General features: G+C 39.7%; 1 protein-coding gene across 1 annotated transcript in view; it reads left to right on the forward strand.

The window, feature by feature from the left end:
* LOC107076077 (NACHT, LRR and PYD domains-containing protein 12-like) overlaps positions 1-13,514 on the forward strand; it is a 703,435-nt gene that overhangs the window by 86,216 nt on the left and 603,705 nt on the right. Inside the window, exon 10 of the mRNA XM_069180182.1 lies at positions 6,292-6,465. Within this exon, the coding sequence (XP_069036283.1) occupies positions 6,292-6,465 (174 nt within the window). The remainder of the gene's footprint in view (positions 1-6,291; positions 6,466-13,514) is intronic.

The following is a 13,514-nucleotide window of genomic DNA, read 5'->3' on the forward strand; positions in this document are numbered from 1 at the left end:
TTTGTGTCTGTCTGTCCTGTGATGGACTGGCGCTATGTCCAGGGTGTATTCTGCCTTGTGTCCGTTGCTTACTGGGATAGGCTCCTAATCCTCTGTACTGGATAAAGAGATTAGAAATGGATGGAAGTAAAGGCACTGTGTGGATTGAACTATACACAGTGTTAGAAACCCACTATGAAATGGCAGCATCTCACTGAGAATAAAATATTTTATAGTGCTGGCTTAAGTAAACAGCCTTTCCACCTCTCTTGCACATCAGTATCCATACCTAGTTATTTAAACAAATTGCCTCTAATTATAAACATCTTAATATGCTGGCTCTGTGGATCCGCATCAGCAATGTTTGCCCATTCCTTCAATTCATGTGCATCCAACACACAGTTCAATGCTAGCAACTACACAAAATCAAAAATACAATCCTCATTTCAGTATCTATGTAAACATACAGTCTGTTAACTTCATCATCTTCATCAAAAGTATGCCTAACCCCATTAGGAAGTGTTCTTGTTATCAGTGTATTCCTCAGCTATCCCAAAATTATCTTCTTACCAACATCTCTAGTTTTTTATCCTGCAATAACTCAGCCAACACTTAAATCTCGAAAAGCTGCTTGTGTTCATTTCTTTAAATCACAATATCATGTGTAAATACTGTCCATATAATACTCTGCATTGTGGAATAATAGTTTATTTTAAAGGGAACTAGAGAAACTAAGAACTAGAGAAATCAAGAAAGGCTTTTTTTTCTAGAATTAATAAATGCACATCCTGTTCACTGGGGAAATTAAATTCACACTGAGCAATCTTCAATATGTTCAGAATATGACAGCGAGAATCCTATCAGGGATGCATTACACCTGTTTTCAAGTCCTTGCATTGGTTACCTATCAGGTTTCGAGTCAACTTCAAAATCCTCATCCTCATTCAGTACCTACAGTATATGGCTTATTATCTGTCTACTCCCCACCTTTGTCCGTCTGACTCTGGTCTTCTAGCTGTCCTCAAGAACATCTACATTCTGTGGGTGACAGGGTCTTCTCTAGCTGCACCCCAGAGCTCTCAATTTGTATTCCCAGTGATAGCAGTCACGTACCCTGAGTGCATTTAAATCTAACCTCAGAACCTTTCTTTTCAGAAGACTTAGTGTCTGTATCTGCTTCATTTTCTAATTTTGGTAGCACCTCTAACTGCTTGTCTTTCTTATATGTATTTACTTTGTAATCTGTGGTCCTTTTATCTGTTTTTACATCTACTGTATTGCTTTGAGATGCCACCTTTAATGTTGATATATCAAATAAAGTTTTTTATTATTGTTATAGAGAAACATGATCAGTTTTCCCTGGTCCAGATAAAAAGATCTAAAGCATACTAGTTTGTCACTCTTCTCATTCCCTTTGCTAAATAACTTTTCATACTAATCTGATCAATCTAACTGCCTGTTTTCTGTGCTTTCTCTATCCTGCTAGATTTGCAATTATTCTGAACATTTTCTTCTTGAAATAACTCATTTCTAAATACCTTTTTTCACTGTTAACATCTTGCAGCAAAGCTGCGACAAAATATACACTTAGCACAGTTCATCCTGCTACCAACATTGAATAACAAAATCTTAAGATTTCTATATTTATGTCTTTATTTAGTGGTTTCATTAGTGACAAAGGCTAAACTTTCTTGGAAAAATGTATTTTATGTGTTGCAGAAAAAACTGACTTGCTTTAACAAAGTATGTTTACAAATCCTTTCACCTGGCAATCTACCTGAATGCCCAACTATCTGAGAAGCCCTCCATGAAACCATGGTTGCTATTAATTCATTTAGGGCTTATTGACAGAATTGCTGTTTTTTATGCATGCTAAAAATCTGATTCCTCACTCTGTTTCATGTTTATAGATAAGACTTTATTGATCGTGAAGGGAAATTGATGTACATGATGAACATGTTTGCATGTTCTTTTGTAACATACACCTTTTTGTGATTTTTTTTGTATATCTAAGCAAGTGTTCCTGCATCCCTCTTCTGCACTTTAGTCATGGCTTTTTTTCTGTTTGCTTATTTCAAAGCAACACCTGCTCCATTTCTAAAACTTTTTACTCATGTGCATTTTTGTATTTTTTACACCTCTAGCACTTTAACATCCTGAATTTTCATTTGCCTTAATTTGTAGAATGAACTTGAGTTTTAGCCTAAAGAAGTTTTCATTATCTTTTGTTTCTTGTCCTACAACTGTTATTATTGATCACCGAATTATTGTTCTTAACATGACTTCATTCAGCCTTTCCTGAACGTCTATGACAGGCAGAGAGAGTGCTGTTTCTGGTGCGATCTTTTGCAGCTGACATTTCACTGTTTTAAACGAACAAGAAATTAGATTGCTCATAGATCACTTATCCTATATAAACACAGCGTAATTGCCCTCCGAAAATCCTCTTTTTCTTGTTCGTTTTAGAGACCTTGATCGAAACTGATTTTAGATGTCAGAAAGGATTTCTTTTCTCTGTATTTCTTACATTGCTTTGTCGAGATTTTAACTTTATATCTAACTTTATATCTAGGCTCAGATTTCAACTATAAATCGTACAGTAATTAATAGCAGTAAATACTGATGTTTTGCGCCCTCTTACCACAAAAATATATATGTTTTGTAGCTGGGATGAACTTTATTTCATACGCGTAGCTACTGCGATTCGGACACGGACGGTTAAACATGGCGGCAAATCAGGCACCCAGAGGGGGGGGGGGGGGGGGGCGTTTTCTCGCCTCCATAACTAAAATGCCAAATAGGAGTGGCTTAAGCGACATACACAGTCGTGTAACTGACAGTTTGAGGTAGCCTATCGTGTAAATTTCGCTTTGTTGCTGATAGGTTAAGCTTTCGAAACTCTGCCCCAAAGTCATGTGACTGATTTTTCGCCCTGTTTCGTTGGTTAAACGCAATGATCACAAGCACCACCATGGTAACTGGGATGTGTAGTTTTTAATTCCGTTTGAATTATAACTGTACGTACTGTCTTCGTATTTGGCCAGGGCTTTAAAGAGAGGGCGCGCCAAAAATTTTCGGTGCCGTCGTCTCCGCTTTAAAGGTACCCCCGTCGCGGAAGAATTCGATCTCGGGACGTTTGCCCAGCGTAGTATTAGGTCTTGTGAAAAGCGACTGCTGCTAGTTGAGATTTTAATTTTTCCACTTTTCTGTAACTCACTTTTAGCGGGAAAGTCCACATCATACGTTTTGTGTGCAGTTTTGAAATGTTGCTTTTCGCGTAGACGCTAGCATTACAGATTTGAATGCGAAAAAATGCTCCCATTCCTTGTGGTAACGGTGCGTTTTCGGTCTCTTTGTTTCACTGTTTTCGCTCAAATACTCCAACTATCAAATAGGCAATCAAACTTATCAAACTGTTGGCGAATTGATCACAGCAGGTCTGTTTCGCTCCACTATGCACTGTAGTGAATGCGGGGTTAACAAAACTTGTGAAAATCAGGAATTGACTGAGCTGTTTAGTGAATAAGTAAATATTTAAAAAACCCAATTTGTGATTTTTCCAGAATATACATAATCTGAGTAGTTGGTATAATTAGAGGCACAATTATACCAGACATACTGTACTGTATACTATACCACAGACAATAGAACACACAAATTACAGTACTATGTTTAAGGCCAGTAGCCATATCACTCTGCAACTCACAACTGGCAACCCACTGGAGCTCAGCAGGTATGAGCCTGGTCTGTACCTGGATGGGAGACCTTCTGTGAAAAACGTAGGTTGCTGCTAGAAGAGGTGTTAGTGGGGCCAACAAGGAGGTGCTCACCCTGTGGTCCATGTGGGTCCTAATGCCCCCAGTATAGTGACGGGGAGACTATACTGTAAACAGGCGCTGTCTTTCGGATAAGACATAATACTGAGGTCCTGACTCTTTGTAGTCATTAAAAATCCCAGGGCGTTTCTTGAAAAGAGTAGCTGTGTAACACCAGTGTCCTGGCCAAATTTCCTTTGGCCCTTACCAATCATGGCTTCCTAATAATCCCCATCTGTGAATTGGCTTCATTCCTCTGCTCTTCTCCCCACCGATAGCTGATGTGTGGTGAGCGTTATGGCGCACTATCATCCAGGTGGGACTGCACATTGGTTGTAGTGGAGGGGATCCTCATTACCTGTAATCTAAAGTGCTTTGAATGGAGTGTCCAGAAAAGCACTATATAAGTGTAAGCAATTATTAATTATTATTATAAGGGTGTGTGCTCAAACAAGGTGTTCCAGAGGCCTAACATTCTAATCACCCAGAAAGTACTCCTGACTTCTACTGTGTATTCAACTCTTAAATAATTCCTACAGTGGCGAAATAAGAGATTACCTGCCTTCTAAATAAATACAACCTCATTCTCTTCTTCATCGGCTGCAGCCAGTAAATGGCTGTACATCCCTGGCTGCCCTGATCCTACTATCCTGGACTCGGATTACACTGATATATGAGAGCACTGTGAAAAACCCAGGTGCCACAAAATAGATATTATAAATTGGAGACGTCTCTAATTGAAGTTTCTTTTAGCCAGGAAATGCGAGTTCCTTAAAAACACAGAATAGCAAGCTCTCTCTAGCAAGGTTCAAATACATAGCTCCGGTCAGGTTTTGTCTGGATGATCGTCCAGACTCTTTTGACAGTGAAGCCCAACTGTATTAATGTTATCTAAATTCTAGTGAAATTTCCAGATGGATCCCAAGCTAAAAGATTTCCCCTGTGGCCGACAAAGTCTTAGGCAGAATTCTAGTTCATATGGACTCGCTCTTGACTTGCTGTCTTGTACTAAAGTTCAGTTTTCTGGCTCAGACAAAGTGGATGCAGCCACAGATTGAGAGAGCAGGTCAAAGAAATAAAGTTCATGAATAAAATTTGTAGTCTAACCATACCTTTTAAATCCAGTGATCACTGCTGGAGATTAGTTGTGAAAATACACTGATATCCACAATGGAGAATGGAGACAGAACTGGGCCATTACTCATTTTTCACCAGCAGGCTGCACTGAACCAATGTCACCCAGCTACACCACCTGCTGGACATGGACCTGGGCTGCTGGCACTGTGTGGACTAGATGTGAGCTACACTGGGACGGTATTCACTGCAGTACACAGGCAGATATTCATGTCAGATTCTGTCTGCACTTCCTCTCTGAAGTGTAGGATCATCCCCCTGATGTGTCTCTCTTCCCTAGCCTGCTGGGACCTGTAATAGTCTCATACCTTAAGGGAACAGTCTTTAGCTTCAACTGAGGGGAAAACTCTGTCAGACTATGCACTGATCTCAGCTGTCTGCTAATGCACAGCCTGTCCTGGGAAGCCTGTACAGATCACTCTCTAAAGTTGGAAAGGGGAAACGTGCACACCATCACTGTTGTCCATTAATTTGTGTTTGTTTTGGATCCTAAAGGGTCTATCTATTTCTTCTGTGCTGAGAGTCTTTAGGTGATGTGTGTGTATGCTGTTTATTGCTTCATATTATTGTTACTTCTGTTATAAACATAAGATCACTTTATAAGCCATACACAATTTCTTGCATTAGGAATTAATCTTTCCCCAGTTTACTCTACATGAGACACGGACACAGAGAGAAGCTGGGGGTCAGAATGCAGGGTCAGCCATTGTATACCACCCCTGGAGCAATTGGGGCCTTGCTCAGGGGCCCAACAGAGTAGGATTCTTCTGCCAGCCATGGGATATGAACCAGTAACCTTCCAGCTACAGGCGCAGATCCTTAGCACAGTGCCACTGCTCCAACTCATATAACATGCATATTTATACATAGTTATAGTTAAAACCCAGGTCGTTTTTTTTTTTTAATTCAAATTGTTTATTTTCTTCAAAAGGGAATGCTGTTTTTCTCAATATATCTACAAATAAAAATAAAAAGTCTCCAGTTCACTTACTCCAGTGTTAGACATTTACATTTGGGATTAATACACCATTTGAAGAAAAACAACAACAACGACACTGTAACTGATTAAAATAACTATAAGAGGATGACATAATAATAAAATATAATAATAAATGTGAAGCAATGTTTATTATAGTTAAAAGTGAAAGTTGCCCTTCCTGGCAGTTTCTTCTCATCTTTTGTCTTCCTTCTGGAACCTAATTTGAAGCAGCAGTTATCTTCATCATCCTCATCCATGGACACTCTGAGATGGATAATGACATGATGTTGTATATTCCTGCTGATGTTGGAGTGAAGACTTGGAAAGTAAGATGTGGATGAGCTGTGCAGATGTTCAGCTGTGCTCCTGTCTTTTTGTCTGCAGGATGTGGAGCTGTAAACTAACAGAGAGCTGTTGTGAAGATCTGGCCTCTGCTCTTCAGTCTCAACACTCCAGTCTGAGAGAGCTGGAACTGGGTTACAATAACCTGGGGGATTCAGGAGTGAAACTGCTGTCTGCAGCTCTGAGGGAACCCAACTGTAAATTAACAACACTGAAGTAAGTGAACACTGGTGATTTCTTTGTTTTTATTGTTTTATGTAGATATTCTGAGACACACAACATTTCACATGCATCAACACCTAGGAAGTACAAAACAAAAAAAGTTCTTCACTTCTTTGTTAATATCTTGACATGCAGTCTTTCCCATTTGCCCAAATTATTTACACATACAGTATGTATATGTTGTTGATAATTCTGTGGGTAATATTCTCCATGGGATTTAATTAATAGAGTCCTTCTTCATTTGAACACAAGGTCTGTCCAGCTTTAACCAGTTTCTAGTGATTTATTTCATGGCTACAGTCCTGACAGTTCTAAAGTAGCTTTTTTATATTTCTTTAAGTACAGTATCTTTCCCCATTTTATTCTCATGCCAAATATGTTTATGATATTCCAGGTGTTCCTGGACATTCTTCCAACAGTTTGTGCCTCCAAATTGATCATATTTAGCTTGCAATCGGTGTTTCTTCCAATATTGAATATGACCTTTCTACTCATTTTCTCTCTGTGAATGTGAATTGGTGGATTTATACAGATTTGTATGGTTTTAGATTCTTCAATTACTGTGGAAGTGGCAACCGCCTTCTCATTTGCATCTTACTCTTAACTTATGTATTCCTCCTTTGATTTCTGATATTGTTCATAAATTTGAAAGGATGTATACAATATACACCACCACACACATACAGTAAGCCGAAATTGTACTGTCCCCTCGATAGCACAGTAAAACTGTAACAGGCATAATAATATTTAATATTTATTAATTAACCATACTATTTTTAACCATACTATTTTTGCACTGTTCCAAGAATTACCTTGCACTGTTTTTGTCCTGTTATATTTTCTCTGTTTGTGGAATTTTGCAAAGTTTTGATTACTTGATTACATGTTATTTATGTTATGTTATTACATGTTACTGTTATTGCTATTGTGTAACTGTCTATTGTCTTATCTTCTGTCCTATTTATATACTGCACCTGGGTGACTAATGAGAAACACTTTTCATTATACTATGCACCTGTGTAGGTTTAATGACAATAAAGTTTAATTGAATTGAATTGAATTGAATGTAGCTGTGGTAGTAAATTAGGTTTGCAAAATTTATTAATGTGTTAGCCTCTCATTTTAGAGTCTCAATTACTTCTTCCCAGTTTTGAATTTCCCAGTGTTTTCTCCTCTTTCTCTGTGCTTGACCTTACCTGTTTGACCACATCTTGGACTGATTCCTGTGCTTTGAACTCTGCATGTTAAACGACTCTCCATCAGACTCTCCCTGGTGCTTTAATCAGTTCCTCTCAGCTCAACCCCTGCCTTATCGATCGTGTCTCTAGTTTTACTTTCTCCTGCCTGTCCTGCTTGCTTCCAGCAGAACAAAGCAAAGCATTATGAAAATAAATTCTGCAATTTAAATACAGTAATCTCAAGAATTTGTATTGTGAACAAAATCAAGAAAGAAATAGTAATTTTGAGGGGTTTATAGAAATAGTGTAGCAGAGCTAGTTTGGACACAGTGACGTCATCGCCCTCCCTGTGCGTAGCAAGAACCTCAGCCACCTTTAGCTCATGTGGATGGTTCACTGTTGTGTTATGCTGGAGACCCGTGTTCGTGCCCCAGGTGTTGCGGGATGAACCGGTGGGGTAGAGCGGCGGGGGACACTAACCTTTGTGGAACTGCGACGGTCACAATAGCATGGGACCCTGACTTTAAACCACATAAAATAGACGTTTTAGTAATGGTCATTGAGAGGCATAAGGAAGGTCTAGAACAAGACAGAAATCCTGGAAGTACCTTCATTCTTGCTGTCTTCATCCTTCTCAAGAATGAGACAGGCAGCAGTTTCCATCTATTGAAGTCTTGCTTGAGCTGATTTTCTAGCACCTCTTAATTATATTTTAATGTGTTCTCTCGGTTTCTGGGTATTGCAGTTGCTCAACATCTTATCTTATCCCAATCCTATTGTAAATTAAATTTAATTTTGACCTCCAGGGATATAGATTCCCCAATATTATTGCTTCAGAATTAATCCCTATTCTGAAAAGTTGCTGTAGTCTGTGATTACATCTGTGAGAACAGGAAAAGATGTTGAATTTCTGCTGTATAAACTAACACCATCTTTATAAAGAGCCTGATTGTGTGTTCTCCTGCTATATCACCTCCCTCTGTATCGTTCTGTAGACGTACACTCTGAGAGAATAAATCAGTGGTGAAAAGAATCTCCTTGTTTTGTTCCCTGTATGAACAGAATACCATCAACCTGTTCCTGTGCATTTGGTTGCTTTTACATTACATGTAGCCAAACAATAAAACCATTATGAAAATCCTACAAGTTTCAAATACAAAAGGCTGTAGTACCCTGTCAAATGCCTTATCTGGACCCAGAATGTATTCATTTCAGTTTTCATTATTTGTCTTTAAGGATACAGTTTAGTTTAGTGTGATAAGACTACCAGCCAAATAGTCATTTTCCACCTGGAATGCTGTCCTCTCAAATATTTTATAAAACCTCTAGAATTCAAAAAGTGATTATGTAGTAGAAGTATACAGTCTATAATAGAAGCCTGCGCTGGGTCAGCAAGGAGCTTTCCATCCCGGGCTGTCCTGATCCTACTATCCGGGACTCTGAGTACACTGATGACATCATGGTCATGGCTGGGATGTCAGGCACTGTGAGAAACCCTAGAGGACTCTCAACTGTTGTCATCAACTGCTCATGGCCTGGCCTTGTGTCCTGCAGAATTTCTACTGATCACCTGTGGGGTTGACCTGTCCCCACTGCCTCCTTTCCTCCTCAGTCTGCTAGAGGAGTGGTGCTCTCTGTGTGTGTAGAGAGCAGGAGACACCCAGTCTGTCCTGGACTCAACTGTTTCTAACTCAGGGTCATGAGTGAGCCAAAGCCTATGCTAGCAAGCAATGGGCCCAACACAGGAGCCTGTACTGGTTGTCAGTCCATCAGGGGTTCGACAGAGGAAACAAATGAGAACACAGAGAGAACATACAAACTTCACACAAATATCTCCCCAGTTCCGGAGCTGAACCAGGGTCCTGGCACTGCGATACAGCCATGTTAACCACTATGTCCCCCTGTGTCTCCCCTCTTAAACAACCCAATAGCCACAATACTCGAATGGAGACAGAACTGAGCCACTTCTTATTCTTCACTAGCAGACTGGTCTGAGCCATTGTCCCCCAGTTACAACACCTGCTAGACATGGACCCAGGCTGCTGGCGCTGTGTGGACTGGATGTGAGCTACTTTGGGACTGTATTCCCTGCAGTGTACAGGCAGATATTCATGTCAGATTCTGTGTGCACTACATCTTGGGGAATGCTGTTAATATAGGGTCATCTTCCTGATATGCTCCCTGTTTTCCCTGGCCTGCTGGGAACTGAAATAGTCTCATACTTTAGTGGAATGATCTCTGGCCACAGCTGAGGGGAAAGCTCTGTACAGGCTGTGCACCCTTCTCAGCTGCCGTCTCTCCCTGACACTTCCTGGAAACATGTGTGGGGATACTGCCTTCCTGGGAAAGCCTGTACAGATTTCTCTCTGTGACACAGCAGAGAACAATTAATGCTCTACCGCTGGTCACCACTAGGGGGGAAAGATACCATCAATTACAGCCCTCTAACTTTCAGCTGTGTGTAATTTTTTTTTTCCATCTGAACCATTGACATCTCTAATCGAGAGCACTGCATTAAAAGTTCAATTGGCTGATTAAATTGTTCGTCATAGAACCGCATCGAAAGCTTAATAGGCAAAGGCGCACAACTTTTCTCTCTCTAACTTGAATTTTTGTTCTTATCTCGACAGACCTTTATCAGTCATTCCTAAATATTTAAACCAATATTTCACCCATGTATTAATTCAAAACAGGCACTTTGTCTTCTTCGGAGATATCAGATAGTTAGCCGGTGGACCCCACACTCCCAAACACCCCGCATTGTCCAAAGCTGACAACTCACAGTGGGGAGTCTTGTGCACTATCATTGTTGTCAAGTAGTTTGTGTCTGTTTTAGATCCAGCAGAGTCTGTCTGTCCCTTCTGTAATCCTGTGTAAATTTATGTAAACAGTTTTAATATGGATTTTTTGTTGTTTTAGTACAGTACAGTATGTGAATATAATGTTAATGTAAACATGTTCAGGTGAAATGCAAGTTACATTGTAGTTCAACCAGGATAAATAAACATGTATTGTGCTCATTGAATTGGAGGGGCTCCGAGGCTATGTGACCCGAGAGAAAAAAAAGAGAGTGAGTATCTCGCCAGCACTGTGGAGAGATCCGGAGTATACGGATTGGCTAGTGAGCTCGGAGGGGTGAGTTTAATTTTAATGTACAAGTGGAGGAAAAGAGAAGAGATTACTGTAAAAAGAGAGAAACAAAAGGGACTGGATTGGGATTGATAAAACGTCCGGAGAGGTTGAACATCATGCAAGGCATCCACTTTCATTCTCAAAACATTTGGGATCTGCAGAGCGCAGTGAAGAGGCAGCAAGTTTCTCGATCATCAGAGGCTGCGAGTAAACCCGATGATTAACAGCTGAGAACAGTGCACACAGGATACACATTATTCTCGCTTGATTTATTGTAGTGAGGACTCAATCTATTTTCCTTTAGACAAGCGTACCAATGATTTTGTTTCTTTTGATTTAAGAGACTCAGTGAATACCTTAAATTAAAATTACAGAAAGTAAGGAGGTTATTTGTTGGTTGTAATAAACTGCACGGTAAAGTGAAAAACTGGGCACACAAACCTTGTGAAGTCATCTTGTGATCACTGTTAGAATTACAGTTGAAATTCCTGAAAAGCCTAATATCTTCACAGATTGATTCATGGCTGTTTCAGGAGGAGCCACTGCCAAATTAAAAGTTTATTTTTTTGTGAAATTGACTGAAGTGCGCCACAACATCGGTCACATTAAGAACTTGGGTCATCCCATATCATATATACTGTATGAATTTAATGTTATACTTCTGGTTATAGTTACACTTCTTTGCAGAGAAACAGGTTCACTTTCAATGCTACAATACCTGCTCCCTGACTCCCATGATGAGTCTCTTCTCTAACCTTAGTCTGGCCTTCAGCAGCCCTGCTGTTGTGTTCAAGGTGAGTTATGTCAGGAAGAAGAGAATTGTACCCAGTGCACTTTCTGCTGGGCCAGACCCAACTCCTCTTCTACAAGAGCAGGATAAACACAGTCTCAGGTGGAGGGTCTGTAGAGTGTTTGATGGGGTTGGTGAAGATCAGAATCTCTCTTGAATTACTCTTGTAGGCTGGGCAAACATTTAAAGTGAAAATTCTTCCACGAGGAGGGTACCTTTAAAGTGGAGATGGCTCCAAATATTTTTGGTGCTCCCTCTCTTTAAAGCCCTGGCCAAATATGAAGCCAGTACATACAGTTAAAATTCAAACTGAACTAAGAACTACACATCCCGTTTAAAATGGTGGCGCTTGTGATCTTCGAGTTTAGTCAATGAAACGGAGAGAAAAATCAGTCACATGACTTTGGGCCTGAGTTTGGGAAGCTTAACCTATCAGCAACAAAGTGAAATTTACACAAAACGGTACCTCAAACTGTCAGTTACATGACTCTGTAAGTCACTTAAGCCACTCCTATTTGGATTTGTAGTTATGGAGGCAGGAAGACGACCCACCTTCCCTCTGGCTGCCTGACTTGTTGCCATCTTTTACCATTCTCTGTCCAAATCGCAGGGGGTGAGAGAGAGTAAGGAGAAACACAGACAGAAAAAAAGTGAATTCCAGTTACAATACAAATACCTATTTGTGGTAAAGGGGAGTAAAACATCAGTATTTATTGTTAGCAATTAGATAGGATTTACAGTTGAAATTTTAGCCTAAATATAAAGTTAAAATCTCAACATACAGAGTAATGTTGGAAATGCACACTTTTTCTGGAGCAGAAATACAGATGCAGCCATTCAAAACAAGCAGGCGATACTGCATTATTTTGCGGTGCGCTTGATGCGGTATACTGCAAGTTACGGTATTAATACCGTATATTCTCGCATAGAACCACATGATACCACAGGATAATGCAGGTAAAATAATAGTATCCAGAATTTCCGCAAGGTGGAGCTAATAAAGGTCAACCTCTCATGTTTGAGCTGTCGCCATCAAAGTCTTTACCGAAGATATTACTAATAGTATTTATAATGAATGACCTTGGACAAGCTGTAAACTCAAAGTATTGCCCTGGTCCACATTGTTTTTTTCATTGACCGTCTTTGTAAAAGTAACACCACAGCATTTCATTGATCCAATCACACATTTGTTTCCAATCATGCAAAGTACAGTTGTCACAATCTCCTCCTTGCAGAGTTTAGAGACGTAGATAGAAGATTACAATAACGATGGCACAGCGTGCACAAAGATGTGCAGTGGTGTTTATTGTGAGGAACTATGTTCCCAAAGTCCACACCCAAAAAAACAAAGTGAAAATCTGAAACTAACCAAAAAAAAAACAACAACAACACAAAGCTATAATACGAAATAGATACATTAATTACTGTACAAAAAAAACCACTAGATTGTTGCAGGCAGCTCCAATTCTACCCCACAATCCACCTTCTCCTAACTCCCCCCTCCTAACTTGAAGAGCTCCTTTTCTAGGTTAAACTCCTCCCCCTAGAATATTCCACTAGAAAGCACAAAAAATAATTTGACAAAATAATAATCAGAATTCTGATATACACATTTCTACATTAAATATACAACTAAACAATGAAGATATTATTACCAAAAATACAATATCATACTCCATTTCGTACATAACTGTTATTTAAAAAATACTACCCCCTTTTAACGGTACCTTCATACAAATCAATCCACGCAAGTGCAATCCTGAAACAGGCACTACTAAGCCAGCCCCTGTTGCCATTGCAAAATTGGGGTCCTACGGGTTTGCGGGAGAAACCATTATACCGGTGAGAAATCCAAACAGTTTATTTATTTGAGATGTGTGAGTTGATTACCAATTCAGTTCATTTCACTTCTAAAACAAGTGTTTGGTTTGAGTTAATGATTA

This window comes from Lepisosteus oculatus, chromosome 18 (assembly GCF_040954835.1).
Source record: "Lepisosteus oculatus isolate fLepOcu1 chromosome 18, fLepOcu1.hap2, whole genome shotgun sequence".
In the NCBI taxonomy this organism is placed as follows: Eukaryota; Metazoa; Chordata; class Actinopteri; order Semionotiformes; family Lepisosteidae; genus Lepisosteus; species Lepisosteus oculatus.